The sequence below is a fragment of the Amblyomma mixtum genome, chromosome 10 (genome assembly GCF_055824585.1).
Source record: "Amblyomma mixtum isolate Tamu chromosome 10, ASM5582458v1, whole genome shotgun sequence".
Taxonomy (NCBI): Eukaryota; Metazoa; Arthropoda; class Arachnida; order Ixodida; family Ixodidae; genus Amblyomma; species Amblyomma mixtum.
In genome coordinates this window covers 55,221,236-55,242,618 of record NC_143021.1, presented here as the reverse complement: position 1 = coordinate 55,242,618, position 21,383 = coordinate 55,221,236, and the positions used below count along the sequence as shown (strand labels likewise).

Below are 21,383 nucleotides of genomic sequence, written 5' to 3'. Positions count from 1 at the left end.
AAGCTCTCCGTTACATTGAAAACTGCGGAAAGCTGAATTGCAATTTCTAATTGTTCCTAGGTTCCGCCGCTGCCGCATAGTGAGGGACGATCTGCTCTGACCTTCATTTTATCTTGCATGTCGTCAGCCTGCAGCGACACGGGTGATTCAGAGCTGCTCGATGATTTAAGGCGGTGTGTCGATTTTCCAGAGATTGGTTCCAAGGCCCGTTCAGACATGTTCAACGAAGGCAGAAGCTCTCCGTTACATTGAAAACTGCGGAAAGCTGAATTGCAATTTCTAATTGTTCCTAGGGTCCGCCGCTGCCGCATAGTGAGGGACGATCCGCTCTGTCCTTCATTTTATCTTGCGTGTCGTCAGCATGCAGCGACACAGGTGATTCAGAGCTGCTCGATGATTTAAGGCGGTGTGTCGATTTTCCAGAGATTGGTTCCAAGGCCCGTTCAGACATGTTCAACGAAGGCAGAAGCTCTCCGTTACATTGAAAACTGCGGAAAGCTGAATTGCAATTTCTAATTGTTCCTAGGGTCCGCCGCTGCCGCATAGTGAGGGACGATCCGCTCTGACCTTCATTTTACCTTTCGTGTCGTCAGCCTGCAGCGACACAGGTGATTCAGAGCTGCTCGATGATTTAAGGCGGTGTGTCGATTTTCCAGAGATTGGTTCCAAGGCCCGTTCAGACATGTTCAACGAAGGCAGAAGTTCTCCGTTACATTGAAAACTGCGCAAAGCTGAATTGCAATTTTCCGCCGCTGCCGCATAGTGAGGGACGATCCGCTCTGTCCTTCATTTTATCTTGCGTGTCGTCAGCCTGCAGCGACACAGGTGATTCAGAGCTGCTCGATGATTTAAGGCGGTGTGTCGATTTTCCAGAGATTGGTTCTAAGTCCCATTCAGACATGTTCAACGAAGGCAGTAGCGCTCCGTTAGACTGAAAACTGCGGAAAACTGAATTTAGATTTCTAATTGTTCCTAGGTTCCGCCGCTGCCGCATAGTGAGGGACGATCCGCTCTGTCCTGCATTTTATCTTGCGTGTCGTCCGCCTGCAGCGACACGGGTGATTCAGAGCTGCTCGATGATCTAACGCGGTGTGTCGATTTTCCAGAGATTGGTTCCAAGGCCTGTTCAGACATGTTCAACGAAGGCAGAAGCTCTCCGTTACATTGAAAACTGCGGAAAGCTGAATTGCAATTTCTAATTGTTCCTAGGTTCCGTCGCTGCCGCATAGTGAGGGACGATCCGCTCTGTCCTTCATTTTATCTTGCGTGTCGTCAGCCTGCAGCGACACGGGTGATTCAGAGCTGCTCGATGATTTGAGTCGGTGTTTCGATTTTGCACAGATTGGTTCCAAGTCCCGCTCAAACATGTTCAACGAAGGCAGTCCGGCTCTGAAGTACTGAACCTGGGAAAACCTGAATTGCTATTTCGCCTGGTTCCTTGGTGCTGCCGGTGCCGCCAAGCGTGGAATGATCCGCTCTGTCCTTCACTTTATCCTGCCGGTCGTCAGCCTGAAGCGCCACGGATGGTTCTGAGCTACTCAATTATTTGACGCGTCGTGTCGATTTTAACCAGATTGGTTCGAAGTCCCGTTCAGAGAGCTTGAACGATGGGAGTGACGCTCCGGCGTAAGGAAAATTACGAAAAGCAGAATAGCGATTCAATGTTGTGACATAAAGAGAGATACTTGAGCTCCGATTCCTTAGGCTAAGGCATACCATCGTACATTTCTATAGGGTAATCATCCTAATCATCATCACCATCATCAGCTTGACTGCGCTCACTGCATGGCAAAAGCATCTCTCATGTCTCTCCAATTAAACCGGTCCTTTCAGAGCTGCAGCCACCGTATACGCGCAAACTTTTTAATCTGATCCACTCACATAACATGCTGGCGCCCCGTGCTAGGCTTGCCTTCTCTTTCGACCCACTCCGTTACCTTTAAGGACCAAAGGACCAGCAGTTACCTTGCCTTCGCATTGCATGCCCTGCCCAAGCCCATTTCTCTATCTTGATTTCGACTAGGATGTCATTAATGTGCGTTTGTTCCCTCACCCACTCTGCCCGCTTGCTTCTCCTTAACGTTACACCTATCATTTGCTTTCCATATCCCGCGGCGTACTCCTGAACTTACGCTGAACCCTCCTTGTTATCGTCCAGGTTTCTGCCCCGTAAGTGAGTACCGGTAAGATACAGCTGATATATACTTTTCTCTTGAGGGGATACTGACAAACTGCCATTCATGGTCCCAGAGAGCCCGCCATGTGCACTCCACTCTATTCTTATTCTTCTTGTTATTTCTCTCAGGTGATCCGGATCAGCAGCGACTACCTGCCCTAAGTACACGTATTGCTTACCACTTCTAGCACCTCACCAGCAATTTTGAGCTGCTGTTTACTTGAGAGAATGTTGAGCATTGCTTTGGTCTTCTGCATGTCAATTTTAACACCTACCATTCTATTTTGTCTGTTTCATTGATCATGCTTTGCAGGTCGTATTTTGAGTGACTTAGCAAGACAATGTAATCAGCGAATCGCAAATTACTTAGGTATTCTCCATTAACTCCTATCTTAAACTGTGCCCATTCCAGCCTTCGGAACACCTGCTGTAAACAGGCGGTGAATAGTGCCACGTATCATTTTATTGTCCGTTCGTTTGCGCCCAAGGCCGCTGGAAAGGGGTGTTATCATTTTTGTCTGCGACGCGAGAAGCGAGCGGACTAATCTCGATTGATCACAGCCATGAAGAGCTGCATCTAAGTTTTTCTAGATTACTGTAGATGATCTTGACCTGTTATCTCGAAGTTTCTTCGGTGGCTTTAAATTGAGCGATGCCGCGAGCGGCGGACATTCGTAGTTCGACGACTGACGAGCACGTTTGTTGCGTTTGTTGCGGTTGGTGTCTTGCTGACCGCTGGACTGCCGTCACTACAACGTGACAATAGCATTGGCGCGATCGTGTCTCCCTGCCTGACATCCTTCCTTATTAGAATTTCATTACTGAGTTTATGAAGTAATATGGTAGGTGCGCAGTCGTTATAGATATCTTTAAGTATTTTCACACAACTCTTCAACAACATGATTCCGCAATGCCTGCTTTTCTGCTGGGGTTTCAACTGAGTCAAATGGTTTCTCGTAATCAATATAGGGTATATATAGGGGTCATATATATTCTGCGCATTCCTCTATCACTTGATTGATAGTGTCTATATAGTCTATTGTCGATTATTCTTTACGAAAGCCGCCCTGATTGTTGGGCTGATTGAAGTCTAAGGTTGTCCTGATTCTATTCGCGCTTATCTTAGTAAATACCTTGTAAGCAAAAGGCAGTGAAGTGACTGGCCTGTGATTTTTCAAGTTTGCAACGCCTCCTTTCTTATGAATTAAAATACTGTTAGCGTTATTAGAAGCTTCTGGAACGCTCGTGGTCATACGCCATTGCGTATACATAGTGGGTAATTTTTCTAGCGCAATCTCCCCTCCGTGCTTCAAGAGATCTGCTGTTATCTGAAACTCACCAGCTGCTTTCCCCCTTTCCATTGCTCCTAGGGCTTTCTTTATTTCCTCCTTCGTTACTGGTGGGATGTCCCATAGCTGGGCTCTAGTGCCTCTCTTATTAACGTTCTGATTCCATTCGCTACTGCGTAGATTTGTGTAGAACTCTTCGGCCAATTCAACTATCTTATCCATATTGCTAATCACATTACCCTATTTCTTACTTAGTGCCTACATCTAGTTTTCACCTATACTTAGTTTTCTCGTCGTTTTTTTTAGGTTTCCTCCTTTCTTTAGAGCGTGCTCCCTTTTTTCCAGGTTAAACTTCCTTATGTGGGCTACCTTGCGCTTATTTTGCAACTTTGATAGCTCTGTCAGTTTTATTCTATCCTTAGCGTTAGACGCTTTGATGTTTTAGCGCTTTTAATCAGATTTTTCTTCTCCTGAGATAGCTTGCCGGTATCCTGTCGAACCATCCTACCGCCTGCTTCAACCATAGCTGTGAGATTATCGTTCGTTCTTCCAACATTATGGTCGTCTTCCTCAGTCAGAGCCGAATATCTGTTCTGGAGCGATATCCTCAATTTCTCTACTTTCCCTCTTACTGATAACTCGTTAATGGCCTTTTGCTTAACTAACTTCTTCCGCTCTCTTCTCTGGTCTAAGCAAACCCAAGGCCTTACCATGCTGTGGTTGTTGTTGCAACGCACCTTACCAAGGACCTCCACATCCTGCACTATACCAGGGTGAGCGCAATGAAGTCCATTTCATTTTTAGTCATTGTTGGGACTCTTTAACGTCTACTTCTTGTTATTTTGTTTCCGGATGAAGGTATTCATGATCAGTAAATTATTTTTCTTCGCGAACTCTACTGATAACTCCCGCCTGCTATTCCTGGAACCTAAGCCATAGTCGCCTACCGCCTTTTCTGCAGCCTGCTTCTTGCCCACCTTCGTATTGCAGTCGGCTCCCCAACTTATTTTCGAGGGACAACTTACAGCAGCTGCCTTGACCTGGCTTTCGTTTCTCGATGCCTTATCAGCAACGTCCGGTGGTTTTCGGATATTGAAAGCTGCGGAATTTGACCATGTCCCTACATATCCGATCATTACTGAACTTTCCACATACACCTCTGCCACAGGCATGCGACGCATCGATTGTTCAGTGTTTCAAACACTTATGGAAGGTGCCTGCAGAGAAGGTTCATCCGCTAGTTTTGAAGGGAAGACTAAGGAGGCCATAGAGAACGCGACATGGTTATTCACCCCAGTTAAGAAGTACCTGGAATTCGATATGGAATTGCAGCGCCTGCGATCACTGCGACGGAGGGCAGAGCGTAGGTACCGACGCACATGTCCAGCCTTGATCTCAGAGATGCGAGGCGCATGCAAAAGAAAATTCAGCGCAGAATTCAAGCCCTCCAGGAACAACGCTGGAAGTCATTCTGTGAAACGCTTGATACACGGAAACCTTTGTCACGCATCTGGAATGTAGTTCGTGGCCTTTCGAACATCCCCACACCAGCTGCACCCTTTCAAGTTTCTTGCACTCTTGCAACGACGTGGAGAGGTCGAGGTAGCTGAGGATTTCTACGCTAGGGTTGCCGGACCATCTGCCCCATCTGCAACGCTGCATTGCAGCGATGTTCCCGCTTCTCGTGATTCTCGGATGAACCTTCCCTCCTCCGTGAGGAACTTGACGCAGCGCTGGCTTGTTACAGACGGTCATCATCGCTGGTACCCGACGGTGTGCCATACACTGCACTTCCAAACATTGGACAAGAAGCTAGGCGTGTCCTTTTAAAGTATTACAACAAATCATGGAATCAGGGCACAGTTCCAATCGAGTGGAAGTCCAGTCGTGTAGTTCCGCTCCTGAAACATGGGAAATCGCCTCTTGACCTGACATCATACCGTCCAATTGCGGTGGCCAGTTGCGTTGGCAAAGTACCGGAAAGGATGGTACTTACACGTATTGTGTGGTGCCTGGCGCGCTACCGCATATATCCGGATATAATATACGTGTTTCGACGTGGACACTCTTGAATTGACATCGTGGTGGACCTGGTGTCATCCGTCTAGCGCCAAAAACATATGAAGCGCTTCACCGCAGCATTGTTCCTGGATATAAAGGGTGCATACGTCAATGTAACTCACCAGGCTGTTTTGGACGCTCTGGAAGCTGCCGAGATTGGAGGTTGCGTATTCTGCTCGATAATCAGCTATTTATCCAACAGATCTCTCTTTGTGTAGACAGAGGATGGCCCAACATTTTCTCATTTTACTTCCCGTGGAGTCCCACAGGGTGGAGTGCTCAGCCCAACGCTGTTCAACCTTACACTTGCTGGGCTTGTCGATATACTACCAAAGTCAGCGCAACTCTCAATCTATGCGGATGACATCTGTATCTGGGCATCCGGAGTTACGCGCCCACAAGTTCGAGCGAGACTACAAAAGGCGTCAAGTATTCTTGCTGCCTACCTTCACAAGCAAGGCCTACAGATTTCAACCGAAAAGTGCTCGCTTGTTGCCTTTACACGCAAGAAAATGTCTGCTTATTGTCTGCAAATGTCTGCATAAACGGCACAGCAGCACCCTACGTAAAGAGCATCGGTTGCTGGGAGTAATCATCGACCGAAATCTATCATGGACCCCTCATATCTCATTCATGAAAAAGAGACTGACAGTGATTTCTCACGTTCTCGCCTTTCTTGGAGGGAAAGTCGTGGGGAGCGTCGGCGCGGTCGATGATGCAGCTCTACAATGCCTTATTCATGGGATTTCTTCGCCACAGCCTCCCTGCACTTGGAAACATTCGAAAGACGAACATACGAAGTCTCGTTCAAGCTCAAGCTCTCCGGATTTGCCTAGGGTTGCCAAAATGTGCCTCTACGGGCGCGTCTGTACTCATCGCCCGGGAGCACCCAATCCCTACCTACTTAACAGTTGACGCACTGAGGCCACATTTCCGACACATATCTCGGGTTCCCTCTCACCACCTTGGCAGTCTTCCTATTACCAGGTCGCGCACATCGTTTACTGACACGATTGATGCACATGCCGTCCCAGTTTACACCCGCCTCTAGACCGTCCTCGCCACTTTGGAGCCTGCACAATTACCGTGTGTTTCTTTCAATACCTGGAATCAGGAGGAAGATGAACTTATCGCCGATATAACTAAAACAAGTCACTCTTGAATATTTCCATGAGCGCCATGCAAACCGGGTGCACATTTACACCGACGGCTCAGTGAACCCTATCACTTCTTCTGGCTCCGTGGTCATCCCCGCAAGGACTACAGAAATTAGAGTTAAGATAGCTCAGCCCACGTGTTCGGCAGGTGCAGAACTCACCGCTCTTCGTGTCGCCATTGAACACATCAGTCAGCAGCGCCCTCAGCGGTGGTCTATTTTCACCGATTCCAAAGCTGCCCTCCAAGGCTTACAAGCTGCTCTTCGCCGTGGAGCCCATGAACAACTGGTCGCAGAAATTCGACAACTACATCACTCTGCCATCAACAAAGGACATGACATTGTCTACCAATGGCTACCAGGGCCCAGCGGCATAGCAGGCAATCACCGAGCGGATCAGGTCGCGCGAACTGCTCACCACGACGGCGATTTTGTGTCGATCCCCCTTTCGAGATCAGACGCAGCGGGCAGGCTTCGCGCAGTTGTGCGGGACGTCACGCTTGCCGCGTGGAATTGAAGCCAATTTTTCAATTCACGTTTAAAATCCTTGGACCCAAATCTGAGCTCCGGCTTCCATCAGGCCTACCACGACATGAAGAAACTTTGCTGTGTCGCCTCTGGCTTGGTGTAGCTTTCACCAACCATTACTCTTTCTTAATCGGTATGGCTGATAGTCCTGCATGTGCCATCTGCGGGTATGACGAGACTATAACCCACATTCTTTGTGACTGCTCTGCCTACAGCGCCGAAAGGCAGTCTCTCAGCCGTGCGCTGGAGCTCCTAGATCCTCGCCCACTGACGGAAATGACGATTCTCGGGCACTGGCCGCTGTGATCGTCGGCGGTGAAGGCGTCCAAGACCCTGCTCCGCTTCTTGCGAATTTCTGGCCTTCACGTTAGGCTGTGACTTGAACGAACTTTCACTTTTTAGAGTAACTTCAATTTTCTGCTACTCTCTTTTCTGTTTCATTTTTTTATTCCCTCACTCCTTTCCCCCCGTGTACGGTAGCAAACCGATTATTCTTCCGGTTAACCTCCCTGCCTTTCCTCTTCTACCTGCTCCTCCGCCTCCTATTTGTGCAGTGTACTCTGATTTTACTCTGTTCATGGCTGATTCTACGTCTTCATAGAAGCTTTCAACGACCTGGTCATAACGGCTTCTTGTAGGCGCGTAGGCCAGCACCATCTTCAACTTGTACCTCTTATTGAGCCTAATTACGATAGCTGCCACCCTATCGTTAATACTATAGAACTCTTGCTTGTTGCGAGCAAGATCCTCATTGATGAGGAATCCGACACCTAGTTCTCATCTCTCTGCTAATCCACGATAGCACAGTACGTGCCCGCCCTTTATACGCCTCATCTGTCCTCCTAACCTCACTAAGCCCTATGTCATTCCATTTAATACGCGCTTGTTTCTCGAACAGCACTGGTAGGCTTGCCTCACCGGATAAGGTTCTAGAGTTAAACTTTCCCAGTTGCAGTTTCAAATGGCGGCCTGTCCGGAGAAAGCGATTCTTAGCACCCACCGCTACGTCACACGTCTGACCGCCGCCTTGGTCATTTGCTCCGCAGCCGCTGGGGACTGAGGGCCGAGGGTTGATTGGTTGTTCTTAGAAGCTTGTGACCAAGTACTACACAAGGGTGGCCAAATCCTACTCTGTTAAGGGAGTGCGTTGTTGGTTCCGGTCACCGAGATTAGGGCACACCCTAGGCCTCGTTGTGCAGTTACATCGAAGTTGTGCATAGGGTAATCACGGAGCCCTTTTCGGTGTTCACGTCGCGAGTTTCGACACCGAGGCGGATTCACTCTGCAGTAAAGGAGCTTTTTCCTGGTGGAAATAGATCGACGTAGCGAGAAAGGGCCGCGCGATGATCATTACCAAGTAGATGGCAAAGATGCCTCTCCTCAGTGTACTCAAGCAGACAGAGCTAAAGCGCCATATCTCCAGGCACAAAAAAAGCAGAATACATCGGCTACATATATGTGCAGGACTCGGGTCGGAAGGACATTTCAAAATTGCTGTCGGAGCAGAATGTCATTTGCTTTTTTAAGATTTCCGATTCAATCTTCGATACAGTTCCGGCGACGCACTGCGCTCTAGGTAACCCGTCAATTCAGGCCATCGGGCACTGAATACGGCAAGTGTGGAAAGCAGTGCCATGCACACCGGAAGCCTCGGCGTTACGTACTCGTGGTGGTGGTGGTGGAGGTGGTGGTGGTGGTGGTGGAGGTGGTGGTGCTGGTGGTTGTGCTGGTGGTGGTGCTGGTGGTTGTCGTACTTGATGGCTTCTTTTTCTTCGTTGTGGTCACAGCCGCGTACACCGGTTTTATTGTCTCCCCGCCGCTGTCCTCGCTTTCCACGGGCGCTGCAACGCCAGAAATGCCCGTCAAGCGAATGGGAAGAAAAAAGGGACACCCTAGCGATTAGATTAGGCACGTGCTCGCTTTTTTTAGCGAATTGCTGTGTAACAGTTCGCTCTACACTTACGCAATTAAGACGCGCTGCTTCCGAACAAGTTATCACTCAGTCATGTTACTTCCCCAGTCCGCGATATATCAAGGAAAGCAGCTGGCCGAATTGGGACCGACAAGACATGGAATTCAGGAGTCACTGAAAGCGAAAAAAGAATAGCGGAATGCTGTCGTCTTTTATTTTATGATTTCTGTTGCGGATCAATGGACAATTACTTGTGTGATCATTTTCTACCTGAAAGATATTTTATTAGAAAGCAAAACATAAAAACACATGCCGCACATCAGGTCCGAACGCAGGACTTCTGCATGTCGTGTGCGGTTCTCTTAACTGATCTACAGTGGCGGCTGTCCAGTATTATCTACATAGAAGGCGGGCATTCATTTTACCTGTAACCTAATCTTGCGAGTGTTCATCGCCACCAAATTCGACCATAGGGGTGGACGTAGGAATGACCTGTTGTACTTGGAACTAACGCATTGAATGTGCTCGAAGTGGGGGAGACAGCTGTGACAGAACCTTTTCGTGCAGACCGCAGAATGGAGGCTATCGTTGAGCGTTTGGACAGAAGAGGCTACGGAATTCAGAGGCTCACCCAGGTTGCTCCTTCTCGGCAACCTTTCGCGACCGATCGTTTATTTAGCTGCCACCTGCCTCGGTAGTCAGATTGCTCACAATCCAGTGGGCAGGCTGTGATGGCCAGAATTTCACGCGACCAAATCGGGTCACCTAGGTTGCTTCTTCGGGGATTTCTCGCTCACAATGCCGACGCCGCATTTTCTGCACAAGGGGAGCCATATTAACGTTTTCGCCTTAACAACAGCCTCATCCCGCAGTTGAGATCCGAACCCAGGACTTCCGCATGCCACGTGCGGCTCTCGCAACCGAGCTACGACGGCGGCCGCCTAATAGTTTGCGTCCTGGGGTATTATCGCAAAAGCAATACTACTCCTAAGAACGGCCTTTCGCGTAGCGGCGGTCACTTGCCACATTTGACCTTTAGAATGACTCCTGACGTCATACCCTGCCTAGTGACGTCACAGCGTGACGTCATACCAGGAGTGAGAGACGGGCTACCAACTCGGCTCTTTTGGGTAACGGCTGCCGCTTGCCACGGCGCGCCGCGCTCCTCCCGCTGGAGGCGCTAGTGACGTTATGGCGTGACGTCATACTAGGAGTGAGAGACGGGCTACCAACTCGGCTCGTCGGGTAACGGCGGCCGCTTGCCAAGTCGCGCCGCGCTCCTCCCGCTAGAGGCGCTAGTGACGTTATGGCGTGACGTCATACTAGGAGCGAGAGACGGGCTACCATGGAGGAAGAAAAACTAGGAGGGACCATGACGTCACAATCTTGAAGCCTAGTCATAAAAAATATAATGGAAAGCATCATGGGAAATAGGCCCTCACGGGACAAGGCAGTGGTAGCTCTTAGCCGGATTTCGGTTTCGGTTTCGCTCTCTCGCTCTACGAGCAACTGCGCGACCATCTGCTTGTGTTCACTGACGGCTCCGTGGTGAGCGCAAACTGCTCGCTTGCCGCAGCGGCACCATCCCCGAGCGACGCGTGCGCTGACTGCGGCGCAGTGGAGACATCGGAGCACATGCTCCTTCGCTGTGCCGCTTCTGCAGTGCCGCGTCGCGAGATTCTCGCGGCCTGCAGGGCGCTGGGAATCATCCCGGACAGTCTCGAAGCGCTCCTCTGGCCGCGCGGCACTGCGCGCACCCGTGATATTCTAGCCTCTATACCCGTGACAGAACAGTGGTGAGCCTCTGTGCGTTCATCGAGCAGGCGGGCTTGACTTCCCGCTCGCTCTTCGCCAGGTAGTGCACGCGTGACACGAACGCTCCGTGGGTGCTACCTCCGACGGTATACGCAGCCGGGCGCCCCACCCCGGCCGCTAGTGCAGTGTGCCGCGCGCGCGATTAGTCCGAGACAGGACGCTATACGAGCGCGCGGCTATGTATACATACAGTTTACTTCTTTTTGTAAGTGATTGTGCGCAGTGGCCGGGAGACCCCGCGCAGGGGCAGACGTAAAGCCGCGGCACTCTCTCTCGACAGCGAGAGAGAGATAAATACTTCACTGCTGCATTTCACGTCGGAACCGCCTATGTGCGCGAGCGTATTCGGCACGACTTGTGCCTCGAGAATAGCGGAGAATGGCGGGCCCATGGGCGGGCCGAAGTCCGCCTACCCGAGAAATAGAGTCTTGCGCAGCGCGCCGGAGCGCTCGTTCAACACGTCCGTCCGCCGTGAGCGCTCTGGAAGCCGCTGCGCCCTTTTTTAGAGGCTCGTTTCTTCGCCTACTCTCGAGTTCTCCGCTTATAGCATGCGCTGAAATAAACGCTCCGTATGTGTGTATAACGACGAAAGGAATTCTTCTCCATTCTCTTTATGAACCACAGTTGAACAGTGACGAGGTCGCGACCGCACCCTTTGATGAAAAGTTTACCTGCAGTTTTCTACAGTGCACCCAAAAACTCAAGAGTGTAATCAACAGAAGTGTTGAGACGCGGAGCCTTCAGACAACCTCGAGCTCGGTACGCATTCCGCCAAAGCTGAAACACAGGCGCTGCGCTTCTGCGCTACTGCGGAGCACGGACGTTCACTAAAAAGCACCGCTGGCTGGCAGTCTGGTAACTGTGGAGGAGGGCCTATTTCCCATGAGTCAGTGCGCAAAAGGGCCCTCGGCAGCGGCGTCAGAGGAGGATGGCTTGCAGAGGCTGAGCGCACTCCCTCCTAGTTTTTTTACCTCCATGCGGGCTACCAACTCGGCTCTTCGGGTAACGGCGGCCGCTTGCCACGGCGCGCCGCGCTCCTCCCGCTAGAGGCGCTACTGACGCTATAGCGTGACGTCATACTAGGAGCAAGAGACGGGCTACCAACTGGCTCTTCGGGTAACGGCGGCCGCTGGCCACGGCGCGCCGCGGTCTTCCGACTAGAGGCGCTGCATATGCAGTATAAAACGCCTGCTTTCGCAACCTACCAGACTTAACCAAAGATAAGCCCCCGCCAATTTTTTATGTTATATCTAATCTAACCTTGACAGCGTCCTTCAGCACCTCCCTAGCCCAAAAGGGGGACGTAGGAACGTACTGTTACACCGCAAGTTTGCCCCGAATGGCGATGGAGACAGTAGTGCGAGGACCCTCTGACCTTTTATGAAGGGTGTTTCAGCATACAGTGAAAAATTCCTAAAGAGAGACTTTTCTAGAAAGAAAACCTAGATGGGTTCAACGCTGCTGAACCAAATGTCGAGTGGTAGCTCTGGTGATATAAGACACAATACTGGTCTCGATGCTTTAGCTTTCAAGAGCTCCGCACTTCGTTCCTCGCACCTTCTGACGTCACCGCACCTTGCCCGGCCGGAAGCTTTGGCTGTGGGCGGCCGGCCGTTGCATCGAACACAACCAGCGTTTTTTGGAACGCATCAAAGTGCACCGGCGTTCTATGCGGAACTCACTTTTATGTCCTGCGCAACCGATGGCGGCAGAGGCCTTCTCGCGCCACACAGCAAAGGTTTGAAACGTCAAATCAAATCAAAATTTTATTTGTCTGTATACGTACACATTCATAAATTCTGATCTGCCTAAGCACATTTTGCTTGTTGGCTGATCAGGCAGCAGGTGGAGAAATACTTTCATATGTATACTTTACTTGTCTAAACACTCATACTAACATAGAAAAAAAAAACAATAAACCAAACAAAACACAAACAAAAAAATTTTGAGCACAAAATTGCACATACGAAAGAACTCAAGCTATACACAGGGAAATACATTTGCACACCAATTTCTCATGTCAGTCATCATCCTACGTTTGTTACTTGCAATACATAGATCATCTGGAATTTCATTAAATACAGCCGGTACATAATAACTGCGCATCTTTTTACCATAGTTTGTGTAAACCCGTGGCTTAAAAAAACGTTCTGTTTTTCTCAAGGTGACATATTTTTTTACGGGAGTCTTATATTCATTTGTATAATAATACCGTGTTAACACAACAAAGTGAAATAGTTCACGAATTTGAAGGATGCCTAACTCATCGTATCTCTCTTTCATGTCAACCGAGTGTAGTTTTGTGCCGTACGATATAGTGTTGACGATTCTTTTTAGGATAACATTTAATGCTTCTTTCTTGTATTCGGAGCAGTTACCGTAAAGAGTAATGCCGTACTTTAAAACAGGTTCTACTAATGCTGTATAGATCAGTCGCCTAAGATGGAGCGGAGCTTTACCACGAAGGTGATACATCATAGCCGCAATGGCCCTTATCTTTCGAGAGAGGTAGACGATGTGGTCGCTCCATGTAAGGTGTTGGTCAAAGTGGATGCCCAGATACAGAACTGTTCGCTCTATTTGCATAGCTTTACAATTACACTGGTAACAATGGGATGTATGAAGATACAGTGGTTGGTTGAAAGCAACAATTTTATGAGGGTTTTTAAAGCATGTCAGTTTTGTTTTGTTCACGTTTAAAAAAAATAAAATTTTGCGAGAACCAGTCAACAACTTCACTTATATCTGTTTGAAATGACTCCACGCCTGTGCGATAATCAGTAGCTTCAAGCGCTAGCGCTGTGTCGTCAGCGTATTGAAAAACGTTTGCCTTAAGCTGTAACAAACCCAAATCGGATACATATATGTTAAAAAGTAGTGGGCCAAGTGTACTTCCCTGAGGTACACCGAATTTAACATTTTTTAAATCTCCATGCGTATTATCAAGCATCACACACTGCAATCTACCTGTAAAATAATAGACAAAAAACTTGTTAAAATGACCGCGGAACCCAAGTGAGCTTAATTTTTCGAGTAGTAGTGTATGGTCTATTGTGTCAAATGCCTTAGTTAAGTCCAGAAATAAGGCTAACACGATGTGATTATTTTCTAGTGCATTGTAAACATAGTCAGAAAATTCTTCAAGAAGTGTAGTCGTACTTCTATTCCTTGTGAAGCCAAACTGCGCATCATTGTTCAAAGAATATTTTTCACAGAATGATTCCATAACATATGCAACATGCTTTTCCATAATATGTGCTATTGATGACAGTATTGCGATCGGCCTATAATTTGTAAAATCACCTTTCTTCCCGTGTTTGTAGATTGGCCTGACAACAGATATCTTAAGTTCTTCGGGGATATCACCAGTTTCGAATATACCATTCAATATGTTCATAAGCACTTCTTTCAAAGCGTCAAAGTTTCTGCAAAGATCTCTCAGACGAATGCCATCATACCCAGGTGGCTTGAACTGCTTCATTCTGCACATAATGCTCCATAGCTCGTCCACTGATATCAGTGGCAGATATGCAGTATGCACACATGTCCGCTTCGGTCGATGTGGTACAGGCCTACTGACAACTATATTCCGCAACTTTTCAGTTGTGTGTATAAACACGTCATTAAATTTTTCACACAGCACTTTCACGTTCTCTTTTGGAAAATTCTTTTTTACTGCTTCATCAACGGAAGCCTTTCTCTGTCAACCCATCAGTTCATTGGCAATTTGCCACGTTTTCTTTCCGTCATGTTTGTTCAGTGAAAACTGTCGTGCGTAAAAGGATCTTTTCGCCAGACGCATTTTCGCCGTTACCTGATTCCGCAGAGCGCGATATTCATTTCTTCGAGCTTTATCTTCAGGTTGCTTCCTACATTTTTGCCACGCTTTATCTTTTGCACAGCACAACTGTGCTATCTCATGAGTTATCCACTTCTGATCTGGTCTTCTTATTTTGATGTTAACAGATTTAGTTGACTGTGCATAGACGTTGTGAAAGATTTCAATAATTTTGCTATATAAGCTGATATGATCTAAGTCTAAAAAGGAACTCAAGTTAACATTGCGAATTAATTGGTCTACTTTTCTGTTATCTAGAACAGAACCTGTAATAATACCTCCATCAGTTGTATGATCCTCAGACAGAATTGCAACCGTCACAAAGTAATGATCAGCTAGTTTTTGCTTGATAACTCCCGAAACATACTGCTGGTTTTGCAAACGAATAATTATGTGGTCAGTGCATGACTTGGTAATAATGCATGACTTGGTCGTGAAGGGAGAAGGCAGCACACCTGGGATGCCTCCTTTCCTCCTCGCCGCAACACGGCGACGGAGCGAACATCCCCCAGGAGCTCTCCGGGCTTCTCCTGGGATGCCGCTAACCTCCTCTTTCTCCTTCCTGCGGCGCGAGGGGCCTGACTACCCTCTAGACTCTTTCTAGGCTCTAGACCTTGAAGCTAATGAGCCCGCACTAGAGGACGAAGAGTCGCACTTAGATGCACATACGTCCTAAAAACTAGTTCTCTTCCGAAACATCTTTGCCGTCCCGTTGTCGCCAAGTCCCCATTTAAGATATTATTCAACGAAAAATCACATGTTATCAGGCCACTTGGCGATAACTGCGAATAGTTAGCACTACTAGATGCCCACCAAATACTGCACAAATGTATGAATATTTGCCACCATGGTACAGCCTCCGTTCAGTATGTGACTTCACACTGACACATCTACACAAAAAAAAGCCACATGAGCACATACTATAAGAATTGTTTGCACTACAATAAATATATGACACCTGCACTGAATTTTACACTGATGGCTCAAAAACCGAAAGTTAAGTTGGAACTGCAGTAATTCTAGAAAAAAGTGAAGAAATAATACGACTACCAGAATGAGCATCAGTTTTTACGGCCGAGTGTTATGTCATCTTCGTAGCTGTAGAACAAATAGTAAGAGAGACCATCAAATATATTTATTTATTTATTTATTTATTTATTTATTTGATACTGCCAACTGCCTCTTGGCAGTCCAGGCAGGAGTGAGTAAGTACAGGAAAGACAAGTCAAAGTCGGCACTACAAATCAAGTTAAACAAGAATGTGAGTGGCAAGAAAGCATAAGGAAATGGCTTGCAATACAGACTACTGCGTGAGTAAATTCAGCTTATACAAAATTACAAAAAGACGGACACTGACGTCATTGAAAAGAACAAAAAAACACACATCTGCAAACTGCAAATACAGGAGAACTGGACACTCTAAAACTAACGCGCTTCATTGCAAAGAGTGCACGGCAGACGCAAAGGATTCGACCGAGGTCAGACTGGCGACTTCTTGCGGTAGAGCATTCCACTCTGCAATAGTTCGAGGGAAGAACGAGAAGCGATAGGCGCTAGTCTTAGCCTGTGGCATCAAAATTGTTTTGCTGTGCTTGCCTCTTGTTTCTCTTCTTTTATTGAAATTGATGTAGATGTCGGAATCCATATTTGTTAGTTTGTTAACTATATTAAACACAGTTTGAAGGCGATGGAGTCTACGCCGAAGTTCTAATGTTGGGAGGCCAGACCGTGTTCTGAGATCAGTGACCGAGGCTCTGCTGCTGTAAGTATTATAAATAAATCTAAGGGCTTTCTTTTGCACGCTTTCAATGTTACTGATGTCATTTTTTGTGTGGGGATCCCACACAACATCGGCATAATCAAGCAATGGTCTAATGAGTGTCGTGTAGGCAGCGAGTTTAGTCCTACTAGTGCAATGTTTCAGCCGGTGTTTAAGTAGCCATAGCCTCCTTAGCGACGCCGAAACGACGTATTGAACATGAGCGCTCCAGGTTAGCTTCGAGTCAATTACTACACCCAGGTATTTAAAATTGTCAACCGGCTTAATTGCTACATTGTTGATTTTATATGTACAAATTAATGGTTTTTTCTTCCTTGTAATGACCATGTGTGCATTTTGAGGCGTTTAAGTTCATGCGCCAGGACTGACACCAATTATTGATTGCAGTTAGGTAATCATGTATGTCAGTCTGATCGTGCAATGATCGAATGTTATGATACACAATGCAATCATCTGCGAAGAACCGGCATCGTACCGGGGAATCAAAGGTCAAATCATTCAGATAAATCAAAAAGAGAAGGGGTCCAAGTACTGAACCTTGCGGTACACCGGAAAGTACGGGAGCAGGTGGAGAAATTGAGTTTCCTATACGAACGTATTGTGTTCGGTTAGATAAATATGAGTCAAGCCAGCGGAGAATTTGTTCATTTTTTAGCAGACATTGTAGCTTCAGCTTTAGTCTATTGTGACAAACACGATCGAACGCTGTCTGCAAATCAAGAAAAAGCACGTCTATTTGCCCGCCCCGGTCCAGCGCTGCCATGACCTCATTGGTAATGTGTAGAAGCTGTGTAACTGTGGATAGGCCACGCCGAAATCCATGTTGTTTTTCGGAAAAGAAACTATTATTTTTCAGGAAGCTACTCACGTGCTTAAAAACAAAGTGCTCCATCACCTTACTAGCGGTGCACAGAAGAGAGACGGGTCTGTAATTAGTAATGCTGAGTTTATCTCCGGACTTATAAATGGGAATTACCTTTGCTGCTTTCCAATCATTAGGAAGGACACCTTGCTTTAGACTTTCATTAAATATTATAAATATATATTTTGCGCACCACTCCGCGTACCTAAAAAGAAAATTATTTGGTATGTCATCGGGACCAGCAGATTTCTTTATATCTATGCTTAGTAGGGACGAAAGAATACCTTCTTCAGAAACAAAAAGGTCCGGAAGTTCACAGCCAGGACCTGAAAATTCTGGATTATTGTCTTCACTACCGCGTAGAAATACCGAGGCAAAGTACTCGTTGAACGCTTCGGCAATATTCTGGTTATCGCTTGACTCGGTATCATTCACTCTAAATTTGGTGACCGGATCCTTTTTTTCCGTTATGTGCATCCAAAACTTCCTTGGAGCGTTAGTAAAAAAATGATGTAGCTTAACATTGAAGAAATGATACTTTGAGTCTTTTATTTTGTTCCTAAGTTCTGTGCGCATTGACTGTAGCAGAGAACGGTCGACAGATGAATTGGAACGTGACAGACGTTTTAAGCGGCGCTTTAGTTGCAATATGTCACGAGTGATCCAAGGGTTGTTGCGAGCCATTCTCTTGCGTTTTGTTGGAATGTACCTGTGCATACATTCTTGGACTGCGTGTTTAAAATGCAACCATAAATCATTAACACTGAATTCACCCTGGATAAATTTTTGAGAAAAAGTGTCGAAATCGTGTTCTAAGTAGTCTAGTACACTTTCATCTGCCGCATTCCTAAAATCCATGAATTCTTTATCTGGACAACGTATCATTTTTTGCGGTAGATTGCTTCTAAACAGGACCGCCTCATGATCTGATATGCCTGGCAAAACTTCTACAGTAAATCCTGTTTCACTGACAGCTTCAGAGATAAGAACAAGGTCGAGGATAGTTTGCGAGTTTGAAGTAACACGTGTAGGTGTTCCTACTACCTGTTTAAGATTAAAAGAAAATGCCAAATCGAATAACAATTCAGCGTGCTGGCAAGAAGGTCGAGCACAGAGATCATCCCAGTTGATCATGGGCAGATTAAAGTCGCCGCACAAGATAATATGAGTGTAGCATTTACTATGGGTGTAAATAAAATCGTGCAGCGATTCTAAAATTGAGGTGTCTGCATTCGGAGGCCTGTATACTACACCAATAAGGACGTTGCGCCTGAACGACGGCACAAGGATCCAAGCCATCTCAGCACAAGTATTGTGAGCAATGGATGTGAACGGAATGCCCTTTTTTATTATGGCCGCAACACCACCCCCTCTCGAGCCACGGTCCTGGCGAAGTATGTTGTATGAGCTGGGTATTATGTCGGAATCAGGAATAGCATTATGAAGCCATGTTTCCGTTAGTAGCGTGACATCCGGGTTGTAACTAAGAAGAAGGCTTTCAAGGTCATCAGACTTGTTCACGACGCTCCGGGCGTTAACAGTTAACACAGATAGCGGACTGAACGCATGGGGTGATTCCAACGAAAGAGATTTACTTTTACTCTTGTATCAGGCACGTATATGACGGTGCGTCTCTGTCACTGACATGCGCGGTGCGAGCTGCCTGTTATCACTAGCGGGCTATATAATCGGCACGCTTCAATAAACACACGTTCTTCTTGTTCTGGACATCATGCTGTTGCCACGTTCTTTCCAACTCGGATACATGGTGTCAGAAGTGGCTAAGACGATCTAGCTACACCGACGACGGACGAAGCATGGAACGGCTGGTCGCACCGGAACCGCTGCGTCTGGCAGGGAGTGTCTCGGCATCATGGAAGCGTTTCAAGCAGAAATTTGAGATTGTTTCTCTGGCAGCCAGCTGTCCAACCTGCAGGAAATTCGCTTACGCGCACGCAAAAGAACCGCTCCTCATGCGGCCAACTCCCCGATGTGCATGGTACCGGGTGGGAGTGGACATCTTTTTCTTTGCTGCAGACTCGTACCTGGTTGCTTACGATGCATTTTCTAACTTCCCAGAGGTGCAGCAACTTCAGGACACTAGTGCAAGGGCTACAATTGCTGCACTCAGCGCTATCTTCGCAAGATATGGCGTGCCACTAGAAGTGTGCACGGACAATGGTCCTCAATTTTCGAGCCACGAGTTTGCCGTGTTTGCACAGAACTATGACTTTACACATGTGACTTCGAGTCCCCATTACCCTCAGTCAAATGGTTTGGCTGAAAAAGGTGTGCAGGTGGTCAAACGCATCTTGAAGAAAACCCAGGATTCCGGGGATGATTTCTGGCAAGGCCTGCTGGCCTATCGATCAACACCACTCGAAGACGGCCGATCCCCGGGGGAACTTTTGCAAGGGAGACGCCTGCGAGCCAACCTTCCCGACTTTGAAGAAGTGCCGCGCAGCAAGGTAGAGAAGCATCGCCAGAAAACGCAGGGCAAACCGTTGCCGAAGCTTTCTCGAGGCGACGTGGTAAGGCTGCGAGGAACTACAACGTGGGCCCGGAAGGCGAGGGTAGTAAGCGCTCCGGCTCCAAGGTCGTACCAGCTTCTAACGGAAGATGGAAGAATTCTGCGACGTAACCGGCGACATCTCGCAGAGAGGCGAGAGCGGTATGCCGAGACGAGCAGTGACGACGGTGGCGACACAAGTGGGCCAATCGACAACCCCCGGGTACCTGCCTCGCCTTCGTCGCCTGGTACCTGCCTCGCATCGCAGGCCTCGGGAGGGCCACAAAGGACTGCTGGGGAACCACCGTGCGCGGCCAATACAGCGGGAAGCTCGCCTCCGGGTGCCGTGCAGCCACCAGCATTAAGGAGATCGTACCGGAACATGAGGGCCCCGCAACGCCTTTGCTATGACGAGGAATTTAATCAGTGCGCTTAACTAATCCCTGTTGCTGCAACTGTTTTTGTTTGTTCCCGCGAAAAGATGTATCAGGCACGTATATGACGGTGCGTCTCTGTCGCTGACATGCGCGGTGCGAGCTGCCTGTTATCACTAGCGGGCTATATAATCGGCACGCTTCAATAAACACACGTTCTTCTTGTTCTGGACATCATGCTGTTGCCACGTTCTTTCCAACTCGGATACAACTCTTGCGCTGTTTTTGACTGGAAATAGACCGGGTATGTCAATTCGTTGCAGACGGGACTGCCTTATCCATTGCTTCGTCCCATCTGAAAGTCTTGTCATTGATTCTAACTTTGTCAAAGGTTAGAAACACCTTGTCTCCTCTGTCTCGATTTTCTTTGGTCCAAGTCCAAAGCTTTTTCCTTATTGCTTGGACCCTAGGAGAGAAGTCCTCAGAAATACTATATTCAGTGTTTTTGAAGGCGCTGCATACTTTCAGTATCTTTAGTTTGTCTCGGTAGTCCAAAAGCTTGAGTATTACTGGACGACATTTGCCGTCCCTAGGCTTCCCTATTCTGTGGACGCGCTCCATTGACACGTTTGAAACTTTTAGTATGTCCTGAAAGATTTTTTTCGAAACCTCTTGTTCCAAAGATTGGGACGGTTCTTCCGTTGGTTCCGGTAAACCATAAAGTATTAAATTGTTCCTCCGGCTTCGATTTTCTAGATCATCTACTTTTAACAGTAGGCTGTCAACAGTTTTCTGTAGATCGTCCACCTTGGCTGTGTAGGTCTTAACGGTGGACGAAATATCCTCCACTTTTCGGTCAATGGAAGCTAACTTATCAATGCTTTCATCTAGGCGTCGGTTTGTTGTGGCCACGCTTTCTTTGAGCTCTCGCAAGTCATTCATAATTGCCTGCAGCATGCTTTCGGTAGAGGGGCCTGGATTTAGTTCAACGTCCCCGCAGGAAGCCAGTAAGTTAACAAAACAATGGTATACATTTTTTAGCACATCAGTAAACGGCCGTGGGCACGGCAAGAGCAAAAGGCA

At 47.6% G+C, this 21,383-nt stretch overlaps 1 protein-coding gene across 1 annotated transcript; it reads left to right on the top strand.

The window, feature by feature from the left end:
• The first annotated feature begins 19,343 nt into the window (after positions 1-19,343).
• LOC149325834 (uncharacterized) lies at positions 19,344-20,532 on the top strand. Its single transcript, XM_089562980.1, has one exon. The coding sequence runs from the start codon at positions 19,391-19,393 to the stop codon at positions 20,360-20,362; it is 972 nt and encodes a 323-aa protein (XP_089419106.1). The 5' UTR covers positions 19,344-19,390; the 3' UTR covers positions 20,363-20,532.
• Positions 20,533-21,383: the final 851 nt, after the last annotated feature.

Bases quoted from the DNA above. Each gene is read 5' to 3' on its own strand.
- LOC149325834 (XM_089562980.1), top strand. From the start codon at position 19,391: ATGCGGCCAACTCCCCGATGTGCATGGTACCGGGTGGGAGTGGACATC.